General features: G+C 36.9%; 1 protein-coding gene across 2 annotated transcripts in view; it reads left to right on the forward strand.

Moving 5' to 3' along the window:
- Positions 1-18,615, forward strand: part of uxs1 (UDP-glucuronate decarboxylase 1) — a 90,529-nt gene that overhangs the window by 20,462 nt on the left and 51,452 nt on the right. The window contains exons 4-7 of one of the 2 annotated variants that reach the window (XM_058786892.1): positions 3,364-3,407; positions 5,505-5,565; positions 6,108-6,288; positions 13,201-13,305. In XM_058786892.1, the coding sequence (XP_058642875.1) occupies positions 3,364-3,407; positions 5,505-5,565; positions 6,108-6,288; positions 13,201-13,305 (391 nt within the window). The remainder of the gene's footprint in view (positions 1-3,363; positions 3,408-5,504; positions 5,566-6,107; positions 6,289-13,200; positions 13,306-18,615) is intronic. The other variant, XM_058786893.1, reaches the window with a different exon arrangement.

Here is an 18,615-nt window from a genome sequence, read left to right on the forward strand (position 1 = left end):
CTGATCTATATTTATATTCATATAGATCAGTAAACTCACCATTATGATGTCGTCTAGCAACATTTAGCGAGTGTTTTAGCTACTTTCAGTTGAAAGCAGTTGGCAACACTGGCCAGTGTTTTTTTCCCTTGTATTTTGATGGTTTAAGTGAAATGTGGGGTCATTAAAAAAAACCCTCCACACATCATTTTTGGCCACTCTTGTGTTTGGTGGGGTTAGTGCCACAATATTTAAGACCCTGCTTACTGTGTCATCACCGGTATATTGCTGCATTTTTCCAGATTTCCAATTTTACAGCCAAAAAATGTAATTACTACTTTCATTTCTGCAGTTAGAGCATTGATTTGTAGATCATCATATAACTCAAATACGTCATATCTTTGTTGGTAAGTGTGTGTCTCCTCTTCTTTGCTGCCATCTTGTTAGGAGACCTCTGCAGCTCTCTTAAGTTATTTAGGAGCTGAGACCTAGTCTGAACACTTAGGAACTTTATGAATCACTCTTATTCTTAAGTCTAGGAATAAGAGTAAAATTACGTCATTCTTAGAATTTTGACACACTTAGGACAAAAATTTTACTCTGAGTGGCTTTATACATACGGCCCCAGAATATCAGACGTGGGCCGTAAGAAACCACCCAGAACCCTCAAAAGCAACCCACTGGAAAACAGTGTAGAGTGCTATATTTTATATTCACCATATTTGTTATTCCCATGCACCATGTTTGAGAAAGTGTACTTTGTACCGCAAGTTCACACACGTCTTGTTTGAAACCCATTTAATTTAACTCATGCTGATTTTTGTACACGTACATTCACATCAGAAGTCAGTGCTATAACTGTGATTTCTATCGTCTTATTATAGATCCAAAATGTCTGCTTATCACCTTGTGAAAGCTCATTAGAAAAGACGTTTCCCCTATCTGCCTGACCTTAAGGTTCAAAGTGTGTCAACACCTGCTAAGGTTTATTTGTCAGCATCTGTGATAGCTTTTAGAAACGCTGACATTTATTCCCCTGCCTGATGTTTGATATTTCATTTAAAGATGTGTTAGCGTTTGGAGATGTTCTTCGACCCAGATCTTAACTCTTGCTGTTCTAAGGCAAATGTTTGTCATTTTGACACTCATTTGGCATGTTAATAAAGTTAGGAATACTTAATGAACCTAATTAATACTCATGGATGTGTGCTTAAATCAGAGAAAGTATTTACATTTATTACATGTTATGCTGATTGGTACATGTATCAGACCTTGCTGAGAAAAGCCACTAAATGAAGTTTTAAACAGTGCTATTTTTTTAATTGTTGGTCTACATTGACATGCAGTCAGCTTTATTATGTAATTACATTTATTATGTAATGTTTTGTACAGGTCAGGTATTATTAAATGTACAGGTGCTGGTCATATAATTAGAATATCATCAAAAAGTTGATTTATTTCACTAATTCCATTCAAAAAGTGAAACTTGTATATTATATTCATTCATTACACACAGACTGATATATTTCAAATGTTTATTTCTTTTAATTTTGATGATTATAACTGACAACTAAGGAAAATCCCAAATTCAGTATCTCAGAAAATTAGAATATTACTTAAGACCAATACAAAGAAAGGATTTTTAGAAATCTTGGCCAACTGAAAAGTATGAACATGAAAAGTATGAGCATGTACAGCACTCAATATTTAGTTGGGGCTCCTTTTGCCTGAATTACTGCAGCAATGCGGCGTGGCATGGAGTCGATCAGTCTGTGGCACTGCTCAGGTGTTATGAGAACCCAGGTTGCTTTGATAGTGGCCTTCAGCTCTTCTGCATTGTTGGGTCTTGCATATCGCATCTTCCTCTTCACAATATCCCATTGATTTTCTATGGGGTTAAGGTCAGGCGAGTTTGCTGGCCAATTAAGAACAGGGATACCATGGTCCTTAAACCAGATACTGGTTGCTTTGGCACTGTGTGCAGGTGCCAAGTCCTGTTGGACAATGAAATCAGCATCTCCATAAAGCTTGTCAGCAGAAGGAAGCATGAAGTGCTCTAAAACTTCCTGGTATACGGCTGCGTTGACCCTGGTTATCCCTATTGCTTGTACACTTTTTTTCTACCACATCTTTTCCTTCCCTTCGCCTCTCTATTAATGTGCTTGGACACAGAGCTCTGTGAACAGCCAGCCTCTTTTGCAATGACCTTTTGTGTCTTGCCCTCCTTGTGCAACGTGTCAATGGTCGTCTTTTGGACAACTGTCAAGTCAGCAGTCTTCCCCGTGATTGTGTAGCCTACAGAACTAGACTGAGAGACCATTTAAAGGCCTTTGCAGGTATTTTGAGTTAATTAGCTGATTAGAGTGTGGCACCAGGTGTCTTCAATATTGAACCTTTTCACAATATTCTAATTTTCTGAGATACTGAATTTGGGATTTTCCTTAGTTGTCAGTTATAATCATCAAAATTAAAAGAAATAAACATTTGAAATATATCAGTCTGTGTGTAATGAATGAATATAATATACACGTTTCACTTTTTGAATGGAATTAGTGAAATAAATCAACTTTTTGATGATATTCTAATTATATGACCAGCACCTGTATATTCAGCAAGTATACAATTTGTAATGTTACAAACAATTTCTATTTCAAATAAATGCCAAAAAAAAATAAAAATAAAATTATATATATATACACTAATGAACCTTATTGTAAAGTGTTAAGTAACACTTTACAATAAGATTTATTAGTTAACAACATTAGTATGTTGAACTAAGAATGAACAATACTTCTACAGCATTTATTAATATTAGTTAATGTTAATTTCAGCATTTACTAATGCGTTATTAAAATCACAAGCTGTTTTTGTTAACGTTAGTTAATGCACTGAACTAAGATGAATAAACAATGAACAACTGTATTTTCACTAACTAACATTAACAAAGATTAATAAATAGTGTAATAAATGCATTGCAGTTTCCAAAAAACATATAAACATCAGAATTAATAATAAGAAGAAATGTTTCTTGAGCAAAATATTTCGGAGGGATGATGTGACAGCCATTTTGGTACATAGTGTCTTCTCACACAACCCTACGACTGTTCTCAGATTCATCTGTAAATCGGTTTGAGGGCTGATAGCGCTTGATGACTGTGTCTCAGTCAGGGATAAATTTCTACCATTCTGTCCATTCTGTTTTCTTTAGAAAGCTTTAAATGTCCCTGTCTCACCTGGGTAATTGATATAGCCCCCATCACTCTATATATTTTTCTCTGATTGCCTCTTTTTCTGTTGTCTTTGTTTCCTTCTCTGTCTCATATATCTTCTTTTTGCCCATCCTGTCCTGTTCTTTACTGTCTCATCTCACTGTGTTTCTCACAGGCAGTGGCACCTCTCAGGGAGAAGATACGGGAACTTGAGCTTAGGTATGTTTTTATTTGACACCCAAAAATACCTACACTATTGCAAGCTTCATGTCTCGCTGTGCTTCATATCACGCCATGGCCTTTTAGAGATAATGAAATAGTTTGATATTATACAATCATTTCAAAACACATATAGTTCATTTCTGTTTTGCTTTATTTTATTTTATTTTACTTTATTTATTTTTTTACTTTATACATCTGCTGCTTTTGAATGTGGCCACACTTGATAAACATGTTTGCAGTAATAAGGAAAAAAGCTCGAAATAAGCAAGTAATTATTTGAGTAGGATAGAAATGTTTTGAGCATAGATTTCTCAACCTGAAATTGCACTGTGAGCACTCGTAAAGTGGCATGTGCTGATTTGGAGAAGCATAAGCAGGACTGAATGCATGAAGAAACGAAGCGGATGAATTGAAGCATAATGTGCACCAAGCTTTGACTGACATGGAAAAATGGGGTCAAAATTGCTCCACAATCTCTCCTCAGTCCCTCTTTTTTTTTTTTTTGATGAGACGTGAAGCCTCTGCCGATTGTAACAGTCTCTTTTTCTTCACTTTGCTTCATCTCAGCCAGGCCTAAAGGAAATTACTTGATGCTCAGTGTAAATTACCTGTGTTAGAAGATTCATCAAACAAGCTGAAGTGTCAAGTCATCTTGTTTCTACTAAGCTGTATCAGTTTGGCCAAAATAACAAAAACAGATCTTGGATAGACTTTTTTTCTCTTTTTAAGGTACTAGCAGCATTATCAGCATGGGCTGTGCTCCTAAAATACTATTTTTACTGCTTCTGTGGGAAAAGAAATGTGGGAGGAAGGATTTATGATTTGCTTTCTCCAGTAAGGCAGTGACAACTTTATATCCCTCATTTTTTTTCTTCCACTTGTTCATGCTGTTCATTCTGGCATCGCTCAACAAAAATGTCAATTCCTGATAACCTGAACTACAGAGTGAACATTTAGATAGAGAGCACTCTGCAGTTAAGTTCAAAGTGACGCTTGTTTGAACATGGCAGATAGCACTAATGAATATAATGCTGCTCTACATGCAAGACCTTATACACGTATAGCAGTCAGCAACAAAATCCACAGACATGAAATCAGGTTTACAGAAAATCGTAAATGAAAACTGATCCTATTCAAAATTCTTATTTTATAAATGCAGCTTTTCAGAATGGCCATGGTACAGATTTTTCTGTTGGGCGAATCGACGTTTGTTCTTATAAAACGTATTATTAGGCTTCACTGCAATGCATACAGAACCCATGCGATCAGGGTTATCTAAAGAAAAGTGTCCTCTTTGGGACCAGTTCAACAGTTGAAATGATCAGTGATGGAAGTTATCAGTGAAGTCAGGGGACTAGGAGATTAGGGTTATCAGTATCTACAAATCCATTTGTCAGTATTGAGTATCTGGCAACTGAGACACTCAAGAATAATTGGATGAGAAAATCACAAGCACGTAAACATCCCCCTGGATTCTTGAAATGGTATTGAGTTTCTGCACTCAGATGCTGACACATTTGAGCCTGACAAGTGGATTTGTGCTGAAATATTTTGAAAGAGAATCAAGGAAAATGTAATGTGCTTAAAATCCAGTTCATAAGAATATTTTTAATTAGCATTGATTTCTTTGCGCTTATATCTCTGTATAGTGTACTTTGGGCATTAGGGATATGCATCTCCATGACTGAGGCAAATGCGATACACATTTCGATGCATATGGATTGTGAGCCGATTTTGATTCGATTCAACTCAATGCAATGGGAAAAAATATGATGCTATGCAGTTAAATATGGTACATATAGTTTGCTTTTATTTCTTTGGTTCAGACAGACATCAAATCATAAATCAATCAAATTAAATGATTGGTCACTTTCTAAATAATAAAAGTGTAGCTTGTCTGCTAATAATTATATGTAAATAAATCTGTTTTCACCAATGCAAATATATTAGAAACGATGCATCGCAATACAAATGCCAACTTGCATCTGATGCACACTTTTTTTAAATCGATGTGAATCTTACCATCCCTAGTGAACATATAAAAGAAAATTAGTCTTGATATGTGCTTAATTAAAATGTTCTTTCATTTTACAGTTTTACCCAGAAGTACCCGCCTGTGAAATTCTTATCCGAGAAGGACCGAAAGAGGATTTTGGTGAGAAGTTCTTTTCAATCTTTTTCAGTTTCTAAAACTATAGCTTCAATTATACATTTACATCTATCTGTCAGATATACATAGCATCCCTTGCGCCTCGCTAAATTAAAGTTGGTCATCATAGTTTATTGACATTTCATTATTCATTTTCCAGATTAGTGGCATTTTTCTTCCTTCATCTGAAATGTTATTAAATAAAATCTCCTGCGTTTATAAGGTTACAGTGACAGATTGACAGACCAATCTGACAGATGTGTCACAGTGAAGTAACTATAGTTATTTCAGAGGACATTTTTCAGTAGGTTGTGTTGCACCCAGATGATTGAGACTGGAAGTACGTAGAAGGAATGAGGAAACGAGAAACAGCAGGGTGTCGAAACATTGCTCTATTCTTCTGATTACTCACCATGCTGATTTAAGCCCATGCTGTTATTCAATCCCATGTGACCGCAGCTTTATTAAAATGTTTCTCAAACTTAAGTAAATAAAAAGTAATTTATGACTCTGTGTACTTCAATAATCTTGGCATGTTCCTCTGGTAGATCACCGGTGGGGCAGGATTCGTGGGCTCGCACCTCACTGATAAGCTGATGATGGATGGTCATGAAGTGACAGTGGTGGATAATTTCTTCACTGGCCGCAAGCGCAATGTAGAGCACTGGATCGGCCATGAGAACTTTGAGCTGATCAACCATGATGTGGTGGAGCCTCTCTATATTGAAGGTGGGCACATTCAGAAGGTATCTGTTTTGTCTGATATCCAAAACTAGCCACACAATTTATACCTCCTTTATCTGCACAAAATGCCACAAAGATACAAAGTAGATACATAGCGAGTTAAAGGGATAGTTCACCCAAAATCTTCGGAACACAAATTAAGATATTTTTGATGAAATCTGAGAGCTTTCTGAATTGTTGAATAAAGTTGATATTTTTCTCGTAGCTTCATAAAATTAAGGTTGAACCACTGCTGTCACATGGACTATTTTAATGATGTCCTTACTACCTTTCTGGGCCTTGAACATAGTTGTGTAGATGGTAGTGGTGTTGCTGTCTATGTAGGGTCAGAAAGCTCTCGGATTTCATTTAAAAATATCTTACTTTGTGTTCTGAAGATGAACGAAGGTCTTACAGGTTTGGAACAATATGAGGGTGAGTAACTAATAACAGAATTTTTATTTTTAGGTGAACTATTCCTTTAAAAGATCAGTAATAAAAAACATAGTTAGACTAAGTTAACTGTAAGCAATCTCTTTACTTCTGTGCACTTGTCAAGGCTGATTTATTCTCGATTCGTCTGCAAGTTCACTTGGGTGGGTGCGGCAAATATGATGTCATTGCGGTGTTGGCGGAAGTTCGCTTTGAGTGCGTGCGACTTAATTTTGCGTGTGCATGGCATTTTTTTTTGTAACTTTCCACGCAGCTCTGCTTCCGAAGATGCACGACTTCAAGGCAACTCTGGCCGAACTGGCATGTCTTTACCGGCAACTTTATGAATCAGAAGAAACTTTATGTTAAGATTAAACTCCATCAGGTGCGTTTTGACGCTTTGAGGGAAAACAATGCATAGTATTTTGCATAGTTTGTCCAAGGCTTTTTAATTGAAGTACATTTTATTTTTATTGCATAAAAATAGAAATAGAATTCATTTAGGTAATATTTATACAAACCCAATTCCAAAAAAGTTGGGACACTGTGCAAATTGTGAATAAAAACAGAATGCAATGATGTCGAAGTTTCAAATTTCAGTATTTTATTCAGAATACAACACAGATGACATCAAATGTTTAAACTGAGAAAATGTATCATTTTAAGGGAAAAATAAGTTGATTTTAAATTTCATGGCATCAACACATCTCAAAAAAGTTGGGACAAGGCCATGTTTACCACTGTGTGGCATCCCCTCTTCTTTTTATAACAGTCTGCAAACGTCTGGGGACTGAGGAGACAAGTTGCTCAAGTTTAGGAATAGGAATGTTGTCCCATTCTTGTCTAATACAGGCTTCTAGTTGCTCAACTGTCTTAGGTGGTCTTTGTCGCTTCTTCCTCTTTATGATGCGCCAAATGTTTTCTATGGGTGAAAGATCTGGACTGCAGGCTGGCCATTTCAGTACCCGGATCCTTCTACGCAGCCATGATGTTGTAATTGATGCAGTATGTGGTCTGGCATTGTCATGTTGGAAAATGCAAGGTCTTCCCTGAAAGAGACGTCGTCTGGATATGTTGTTCTAGAACTTGGATATACCTTTCAGCATTGATGGTGCCTTTCCAGATGTGTAAGCTGCCCATGCCACACGCACTCATGCAACCCCATACCATCAGAGATGCAGGCTTCTGAATAACAACTTGGGTTGTCCTTGTCCTCTTTAGTCCGGATGACATGGCGTCCCAGTTTTCCAAAAAGAACTTCAAATTTTGATTCGTCTGACCACAGAACAGTTTTCCACTTTGCCACAGTCCATTTTAAATGAGCCTTGGCCCAGAGAAAATGCCTGCGCTTCTGGATCATGTTTAGATATGGCTTCTTTTTTGACCTATAGAGTTTTAGCTGGCAACGGCGAATGGCACGGTGGATTGTGTTCACCGACAATGTTTTCTGGAAGTATTCCTGAGCCCATGTTGTGATTTCCATTACAGTAGCATTCCTGTATGTGATGCAGTGCTGTCTAAGGGCCCGAAGATCATGGGCATCCAGTATGGTTTTCCGGCCTTGACCCTTACGCACAGAGATTGTTCCAGATTCTCTGAATCTTTGGATGATATTATGCACTGTAGATGATGATAACTTCAAACTCTTTGCAATTTTTCTCTGAGAAACTCCTTTCTGATATTGCTCCACTATTTTTCGCCGCAGCATTGGGGGAATTGGTGATCCTCTTCCCATCTTGACTTCTGAGAGACACTGCCACTCTGAGAGGCTCTTTTTATACCCAATCATGTTGCCAATTGACCTAATAAGTTGCAAATTGGTCCTCCAGCTGTTCCTTATATGTACATTTAACTTTTCCAGCCTCTTATTGCTACCTGTCCCAACTTTTTTGGAATGTGTAGCTCTCATGAAATCCAAAATGAGCCAATATTTGGCATGACATTTCAAAATGTCTCGCTTTCAACATTTGATATGTTATCTATATTCTATTGTGAAAAATGTATAGCCTGAATTAATTGGTAAGTCGCTTTGGATAAAAGCGTCTGCTAAATGCATAAATGTAAATATAAATGTACACTATTTGCTTAATGTCGTTTTGTGTTTGATGCAAAATAAACCCAAAATTTAAAATCTTAAGATTATTTTAATCAGTTTGTACCAGCAAATGACAACTTCTCACCAGTGATTACCGATGGTTTTAGAGGACAATTACTCCTCATCGCCCCCTGTTGTGTCAAAGAATACTCCAACGGTGAACGCGACAAGTATAAAAAAGCCACATTCGTTTGGGGAGGTGCGTGCGCAGTCAGCGGAGGCTCGCGCTGCAGAGCCAGGCGAAAGTATAAATCCCGCTTCACTCACCTAACAGTTATGTCTGTTTGTGAAATACATTTGCTGATTGCAAGGTCCTTCGATTCAGAGTGGGATGGTTCAAACAGGCATTGTTATGGCAACTGAAAGACTTTTAGAGAAAGACGAAATGATTTAGATTGTTTACATTTTAAGATCCTAAAGTTTTCAAAGTTTAAGAGGTGGGATGGATAGAAACATCCAGCATTGAAGGAAGACAGCTTTCGTAAATATAATCTGGTTTGAGGACAGTCACTAAGACCCAACAGTGAGTGGTTGAATGAAGTGATAAAGTACTTAGAGGAGTTTCAGGTCATTATTTTGGCCCAGGTTTGAGACTTTTTTTGCCCCTCTTTGTCAGGCATCACACCTCCCACCACTCCTGCTAATCAAAACAGGAGAAGTGAGAGGGCAGCTGGTTAAAAACAATGTCAGCTATCTTTGTAATGGAAAATCTCAGCAGCAGGCATCAACCCCTGATGAGTACAGGGTGATACACTGTGACATTAGCCACATTCACACAAGAAACCTGTTAAATTAGTTAAATGTCAGAATTTTTCAGTAAATGTACCACAGCTATTCATAAACACAGACTTTCTTTTCCTCATGATCTTTGTCTTGTTTTCCACTACAAATATCTTAACATCCTTAAAGATACATTTATTTAAGATGCAAAATGAAGAGATAAAGTCTTGTTTTCTGAGAAATTAAATCAAAAATCAAAGTCAGAAAAATGAATGTCTTCCCTTTGATTTTTCTGACCGCATTGATATTTGTTCTTATTTTAATCAGTCACATTTTAATCAGTTTCTCACAAAACGTGACCTCTTATCTTGCAACATTTTGCTTCTCAAGTAAATGTTTCTAGATTAGGAATGTTTAGACGTTTACTGGAAAACAAGAGTAATACTGTGGAAGAACAGCGCTTTTTGCAAAGTTTTCAGAAGGTACAGTAAAAGTTATTTTTATATTCTAGTAGTTGGAAGCAGAGGTATTTAAGCAGTTAGCTATTTTTTGTAAATGTAATTAAAAAGTAATGGAGATCTGTTGGAAGTGTTACTAATACAGCTCATTGTGGGCCCACAGACATTTACATTTAGGGTGCTTTCACACTAGCACTTTTGGTGCGCACCCGGGTTCGATTGACATCAGAGTTCGGTTCGTTTGGATGATGTGAACACTGTCTTCCGACCTCGGCTGCGCCTGTCTCTGGGGTACGGTTCATGTGAACTCCAGTACGGTTCACTGCTGATGTGAACGCAGTCGTACCAAATTGCGGAAGTGAACTGCTATTAATGACGTATTATTTGATAAAAATGTAGGTTTGTGTGTGTTTCACTCACTTTCCTGACGAGTGTGACTAACGAGCTGCAAGCAGAGAGCTGTATGTCTCATTTCTGTTCGCCTTCAGCGTTCTTTAGAGCAATCGAACTCTGGTTCGCACCAGGCAATCGAACCGAGTGTGAAAGCACCCTTAGAGAAAATTGATTGTGTTCCCTTCCATTCATTTCTTGAATTCTTTACTTGGTCTTTAAAAAAGGCTTGAAAATGTCTTAAACTTTACCTTAATAAAGTCTTCAGAAACCCTGGTAATGTAATTTGCTGGAAATGACTTTTTAACGTTTGCATCATTATTATTTGTCCAATTTGACAACATTATAGTAGATAATCATCATTTTCAACTTCCACAGTACCGGCCTAAAACAAAATGGAATGGAGTAACTTGGCTAACACAATCTAATGATTAAAAGTAACTTTTTTTTGTTCTTACAATGTGATTTTAAGAAATTGTACAGTTTCGAAAAAAAAAAAAGTACACATGAAGCTCCACTCTGAAACCCAACCTTGAACCTAACCATCAGTGGGGCATAAACAGACAGGTACAAAAACATACAAAAGGGATACCAATTTGCCAAAACAAAACAGTTATTAATAGTTTTTGAACATTTTGACTGCAGACATCTGACATCACAGCATTCTAACCTTGTACATGATCAAAACATTAGTCTTACAGCTTTTCTGAACTTCTCTGGCAGTGATACAGTTTCATAAGCTGGCTCAGCGGGCCCAGTACACACACCTCTAAACTGGAAAAATACTCCTTTGGTGGTGTAGGCTAAAGCACTTTTGTTTTCTGACAAATATTTGTATTTTGGGTAGTAGTCTGTGGCATCACATATAACCAGAACGGTAACATACAGTAAAATGTTATTGTTATGATAACAGTGGTAACATGGCAAACTAAACATCTAGTGTAGTTTTTGTTACTGTGTTGCCTTTTTGAAAACCATCACGTTTGACATTTAAACAAAGAAAATTGAAAACATTTATATTCTTGTTCTTTTATTTTCTTTATTTTTAAGACAGATTTTATATACACTATATACAAATTTTATATGCACTTTGTATATAGTCTCAGCCTCAGACAGTATGCCTGTGTATCATCTATCACGTTCATGAGAGTACCACAACGCATGCACAACCCTATCCTCAACTAAGGCTGTTTGGGTAGACCATGGGGCCAGAATTCATGAAACATTTTTAATGACATTTTGTTGTTCTTAACTGCTACGCTTCTATGTTTCTGCCTAAAGAATGAAATTATTCTGTATTTCAACACAAGAATACAAAAAAAAATCTTATGAAGATTCCTGAAAAGAATGTTCTTACAAAGTGTACATTATAAATAGCCTCTTAAAGTTATGATAAACTTGTCTTAAATCCCCAAATGTAAGAGGTTAAATTAACTTATTGGATGCGTTTTCATTGAGTCGATAAGCAATTTGTCAAAAAGAAATACAGTCAGATAATTAATAGTTAATTAAGGTTCCACATTTTTTTCTTAAGAACTCAACATTCTTACTAAATTCTTTAGAATTTAAGAAACTTTTTTTTGGTAAATCTTCATTTTTTTAGTTTTTTTTTTTTGTTTCTCATTAAACATATATATTTTTTAAATTTAAGTTAATTTCAGCAAAGCAAAAGACATTTTAAAGCTCGTTCGAATTATCATTGTCTTACTTATTTTAATATACAAGAAAATTACTCATTGTTTATGATTTATTAAGCATGCAAGCTATGCTTTAAAGCATATTAAAGTAGGCAAAAACATTATTATGGTACACACATTATGAAAGGGCAGGCAAAAATGGCAGCACTCAATACAGTATCTTACAGGGTCTCTGCTTCATCTCTCTATCTACCAATGAGTCCTTGGCCTGAAACAGTTTGAAGACTCCTGGGGTGGACCTTAAAGAATTCTTGCTCTGCTCCTCCATGCCAGCTAAAGCATAGCACCAGCATGTCTCCGCACTTTGATTTTTCATTCCTATTCAACCTCAGTCAGCAACTCGTTTGACTCCTCTCTTTCCTCAGCCCTCTTTAACTGATCCCTGCCTATCACTCCATCAAGGCTGGACAGGGTGAAAAAGAACTCGTCTGTTTATTGTTTGTTCTACATCCATTAGATTGACTCACCTATGCTTTGTCTGTCTGAGTCACATCCTCCCTTTACTAATATTCATCTTTCTGCACATCAGACTGAATATAGATAGAGCATTGAGTAATGGTGATGAGAATGGCAGATATTGTCGAACATGACCTTTCTGCCATGTATGTGTGTCCGTGCAAAATGATGCAATTTCATGCAGTTTCAGTTGCAATACGCCTTCATATATCCTTGGCCTTGGTCTGTGGATGAATGCCAGTTGCATTTTGAGTGCTCAGAAGTTTCTCTTTGAAGAGCACAACATTTGAACAACTTTGGTGATCAATTATAGATTCAGGGTATGATTAAGATCTTGCATTAACTGTCTTTAGATATAATACCCCCAAAACAATAATTTGCATTAACAAGTCTGCTCATTTGGTTGGGCATATGAATGGGCAGATGGTTAGCATCTATTTAGACTTTTGTTTTGGATTTGCTTCAGGCCTAAATCATTATCTGTAATCATTGTGCAGTTGGACGGTGTTTATATTGGTATAAATGTAAGTGTTTGATTTATTTATTTTTTTAATCTGTCCAATCTGTCCTCTTAGCAAGAGGATTGGTGCTGACTGGAAAACGGCTCAATAAACAGTTCCCCTCTCACTTTTTAACTTTTCTGTTTTTTTTTATTTATTTTGTACCCCAGTTGACCAGATATATCATTTGGCCTCGCCTGCATCGCCACCCAACTACATGTATAACCCTATCAAGACACTGAAGACTAATACCATTGGTACTCTCAACATGCTAGGTAAGTATCACTCCAAAATTAAAAGTCTGTCAGAGATTTCTGTCCCTCCATTGAAAATCTGTTCCACTAAAACTGTGATGCTTTAGAAAGTTCATGATCCATATGATACATAATCCATTTGAAACGGAGCTTTTTAACCCAAGTCTTCTAAAGAGACATGATCACTTTACATGAGGAGCAGATTTAATTTAGGATTCTCTACTTCACATATAAACATTGATCAATGCACATACATAGAGCACATCGAATATGGTAAACAATGGCTCAACTGTACTTGCTCGATGCACATGAATAAGTCTCATTGGTTCTTGTGCTTCAAGCAGGCACATTTGAGCATCCGTAAAATTTGTTAATCATATATAAAGTGATTGTGTCTCTTCAGAAAACTTGAATTAAACCAGCTGATTTATATGTATTACTTTTAGCATGTTATTATGAAATACAGTGGGTACGGAAAGTATTCAGACCCCCTTAAATTCTTCACTCTGTTATATTGCAGCCATTTGCTAAAATCATTTAAGTTTATTTTTTTTCCTCATTAATGTACACACAGCGCCCCATATTGACAAAAAAAACACAGAATTGTTGACATTTTTGCAGATTTATTAAAAAAGGAAAAACTGAAATATCACATGGTCCTAAATATTCAGACCCTTTGCTGTGACACTCATATATTTAACTCAGGTGCTGTCCATTTCTTCTGATCATCCTTGAGATGGTTCTACACCTTCATTTGAGTCCAGCTGTGTTTGATTATACTGATTGGACTTGATTAGGAAAGCCACACACCTGTCTATATAAGACCTTACAGCTCACAGTGCATGTCAGAGCAAATGAGAATCATGAGGTCAAAGGAACTGCCTGAAGAGCTCAGAGACAGAATTGTGGCAAGGCACAGATCTGGCCAAGGTTACAAAAAATTTCTGCTGCACTTAAGGTTCCTAAGAGCACAGTGGCCTCCATAATCCTTAAATGGAAGGCGTTTGGGACGACCAGAACCCTTCCTAGAGCTGGCCGTCCGCCAAACTGAGCTATCAGGGAGAAGAGCCTTGGTGAGAGAGGTAAAGAAGAACCCAAAGATCACTGTGGCTGAGCTCCAGAGATGCAGTCGGGAGATGGGAGAAAGTTGTAGAAAGTCAACCATCACTGCAGCCTCCACCAGTCGGGGCTTTATGGCAGAGTGGCCCGACGGAAGCCTCTCCTCAGTGCAAGACACATGAAAGCCCGCATGGAGGACTCCAAGATGGTGAGAAATAAGATTCTCTGATCTGATGAGACCAAGATAGAACTTTTGGCCTTAATTCTAAGCGGTATGTGTGGAGAAAACCAGGCACTGCTCATCACCTGTCCAATACAGTCCCAACAGTGAAGCATGGTGGTGGCAGCATCATGCTGTGGGGTGTTTTTCAGCTGCAGGGACAGGACGACTGGTTGCAATCGAGGGAAAGATGAATGCGGCCAAGTACAGGGATATCCTGGACAAAAACCTTCTCCAGAGTGCTCAGGACCTCAGACTGGGCCGAAGGTTTACCTTTCAACAAGACAATGACCCTAAGCACACAGCTAAAATAACGAAGGAGTGGCTTCACAATAACTCCGTGACTGTTCTTGAATGGCCCAGCCAGAGCCCTGACTTAAACCCAATTGAGCATCTCTGGAGAGACCTAAAAATGGCTGACCACCAACGTTTACCATCCAACCTGACAGAACTGGAGAGGATCTGCAAGGAGGAATGGCAGAGGATCCCCAAATCCAGGTGTGAAAAACTTGTTGCATCTTTCCCAGAAAGACTCATGGCTGTATTAGATCAAAAGGGTGCTTCTACTAATACTGAGCAAAGGGTCTGAATACTTAGGACCATGTGATATTTCAGTTTTTCTTTTTTAATAAATCTGCAAAAATGTCAACAATTCTGTGTTTTTCTGTCAATATGGGGTGCTGTGTGTACATTGAGGAAAAAAAAAAGAACTTAAATGATTTTAGCAAATGGCTGCAATATAACAAAGAGTGAAAAATGTAACTGAATATTTTCCGTACCCACTGTATGTAAGTTTTGGTTGAATGTCATTAGCTGTTTCGGGTTCAAGACCAGGAGATTTTATACATTGTCCATAAGAGACAGAATCTAAAGTCTCCACAGTTGCAGCTGTTCCATTGGCTGCTGTCCTGAGACTGTCTCTACTATTGACGTCCATTTGCTGTGGCTGGAAAACCAGGAAGAGATCAGAGAAAGATGCTACCAGTGTCTTTGTTACTTAGTATAAATTTGACTCCCTGAAAACACAGAACAATTAGTTCAGCGTGAAGCATGACCTGTTTTAAGATTTATTTTGTATCATAATTTTGTGTTGTCACATGCTTTTCTACCATTACTGATGAGCTCTAATCTTGCACGTCAGAGATTTCAGAGGATAGCTGTGATGGCCATCCAAAAAATCTGGTGTTAACAATTTATAAAACAATGTTGTTTTGCTGCTTGTGGTTGAACAGTATCAATTCAGACTGGAGCTAAAAGAGTAATTATGAAACCTTTTAAACTGACAGACAAACTTACAAGGCTTCCCACTACAGTTTACCAGGCAGCAAAGGTTAGCGTCTTTTCAATTATCCACATTGCACTTTCTTTGCAGTCTTCAATCAGATGTCCACTTTCTGTAAATACAGCAGTAAAAGACCAAATGTTTTTTTTTTTTTGGGTGATAAGAGTTTTCTGAGTGGTCAGTTCTTTGTTGAAATTATGTGTTTTCATCTCATGCCTGCAATTATATATAATTGCTTGTGCAGGTTATTGCCAGGTCCACATGGAATCTGTTCCACAGAATTTCAACAGCTGTCATTCTTAACAGGCTTGTGTGTTTAATTAAATATTTAGAATTTTCTTTCAGCTGCCAATTAAAGCGCAGTTAGGATTGGTGAAAGTAGGAAAGAAACAGATTACAGGCTCTTGAGACAGAGTGTTTATTTTAAACTTGACATACCATATTAAAAAAACCGACCAGCCACAGTTTAAAAATATATGGTCAAGACAACCTGGACGAATAAAGCAGTGTGCACCTATTAAGCAGCCCATGCTCAATGGAAATAAGTTACTTTGGCTACATTTTATGTGAAATTGCAAAAAAAATATATACCTAAACATACATTTAACTGCAGTTTTCAGCTGCAACATTTGTTCCTTTTTCACACAAATTATTACAGGGATATATTTTTTACAAATTTAAAGACTTTTTGTTTGCACAGTTCCTTGCACAATACAATATTATGACCTCAAAACGCTTTAGTGTGTGACTTGTAAACTAATACATTTTGATGTTTGCATCAGTAACCAGCTCCATATGTGTGGCTTTTCTGATGTAGTAAACTTGCTATGGAAGCAGAATAATGACAATAGTTTTTGAAACATAAAGCATGCTGAATTCCACAAATCGAAAAAAAAGATGCATTGCAATTAACAGTGCTTGCATTTTAATGCCTTGTATTTCCAGGGCTTGCATTTTTAGGTCCTGAAATTTAACATAGTGGTTTATTTAAGCAGTGGATATTTCTATTCAAAATATTTCACACACATTTACATAATTAAAAATTCAATAATTCATATTCACCTTCCAGAATTCACTTCCAAAATATTCAATCTGTTTAAAAATAAGATATATAATATTCGTCAGGCAGATTTTGGTCATTTTATTTCACTTTCCAAATTCGCTGCCACAAATTCAGTGGTTAAAATTCAGCATTGCACATCCGGGAACCGCAGGAATAGCAGTGGAGCACCCATGCATGATCTCCAGCTGATGTCAGCCACTCACCAGCAGGTGGCGCACGCGGCTGTTGATGAAGGCCATATGTGGATCAAGTTATTAATTTACAAAAACTGATTTGTATAAACATGTAGAAACGCTGATTGTGTGATATGTTTAATTCATCTTCGCTGTTTCCCGTAGCCTACATGCAAGCAGCTTTCTCTACCACAAAGGAGATTATAATGCTCTTTTACCCAATGCTGAAGTACAGAACTAACATTACATCTGAGGAAGACATATATTGCTTTCGGTTACTTAGTTTCTGTAACTGCTGTAATACTGGGGTTCCCCTCATACGACGCGCGCCTCAGTGAACTAATACAGTGATATAAGACCTCAGATCTCAGAATACATTTTATTGATGATTATGCGAACTATATACAGGCAAGCATGAGGTCAGAAGAACGCAATGCGCTGCATTTTCGTTGCTTTCCCTTACTGATCTATAGAGTCGACAGTCCTACAAAGATATCAATACCACGATTAGTTTTAACAATAAGCAACCACTTTATATCGACATAAAAAAGGAGTTCAAAACCGCCTAGATGTATTGTTGCTGCAATTGTAAACCGGAGAAAGCATTGATGCGCTATCGCACCCAAGGGGCCGTCTGACAATTCTACCGACTGGGTTAAAGCGTCCAGAGTATTTAAATTAAAATGACTTTTAACATTTAAAATAACACACTGTCAAATTGTAAAGCTTGTATTGCTCATAGTGATTTACTACAGATGAGATTTTGCCAATTCTTCCCTTTATATGTACAATACACAATTATTTTTAAAAAAAAGATCACTGGAAAGTGTTGTTTTTTTTTTTGTTTTTTTTCATGTTCCAACGGTTGTAGTACGTTGCTAGTTACAAAACTGACTTACTACAGGTTAGATTTTGCCAATATCTCCCTTAGGGTATGTACAGTACACAAATATATATTTTTAAAAATTACAGCAATTCACCAAAAGGGTTTTTCATGTTCCACAGGTTGTAGTACGTTGTGAAATGTTGCCAATATCTCCCTTACTGTATGTACAATTGACAATTATTTAAAACAAAAACCCCCCAAAAATCTGTAAGACCCCAAAAGGAACTGTTCATGTTCCAAACGTTGTAGTATAAAATGTTGATGTACTTTATGTACATTAAGGGAGGTATTAGCAAGATTTCACCTCTAGTAAGTCAGCCTAGGAATGGACTACAACCTTTGGAGCATATTTATAAAAAAATAAATAAATAAAAAAAACCTTTGTGAATTACAGTAATTTCTAAAGAATAATTATATACTGTATGTACAGTGAGGAAGATGTTGGCAAAATTTCAACTGTAGTAAGTCAGTCTGGTCACTAGTAACACAACATTTGGAACACAAAATCCCATTTTGGTGAATTACTGTAATTTTTTTTCTTAAAAGTATTTGTGTAGTGTACATACTTAGGGCAATTGTTGTCTAAGGCGAGTTATTGGCTATATATATTTAGTCAGTTTGAATAAAATATGAATTTACTGTAAACAT

Source organism: Onychostoma macrolepis, chromosome 09, assembly GCF_012432095.1.
Source record: "Onychostoma macrolepis isolate SWU-2019 chromosome 09, ASM1243209v1, whole genome shotgun sequence".
Lineage (NCBI taxonomy): Eukaryota > Metazoa > Chordata > Actinopteri > Cypriniformes > Cyprinidae > Onychostoma > Onychostoma macrolepis.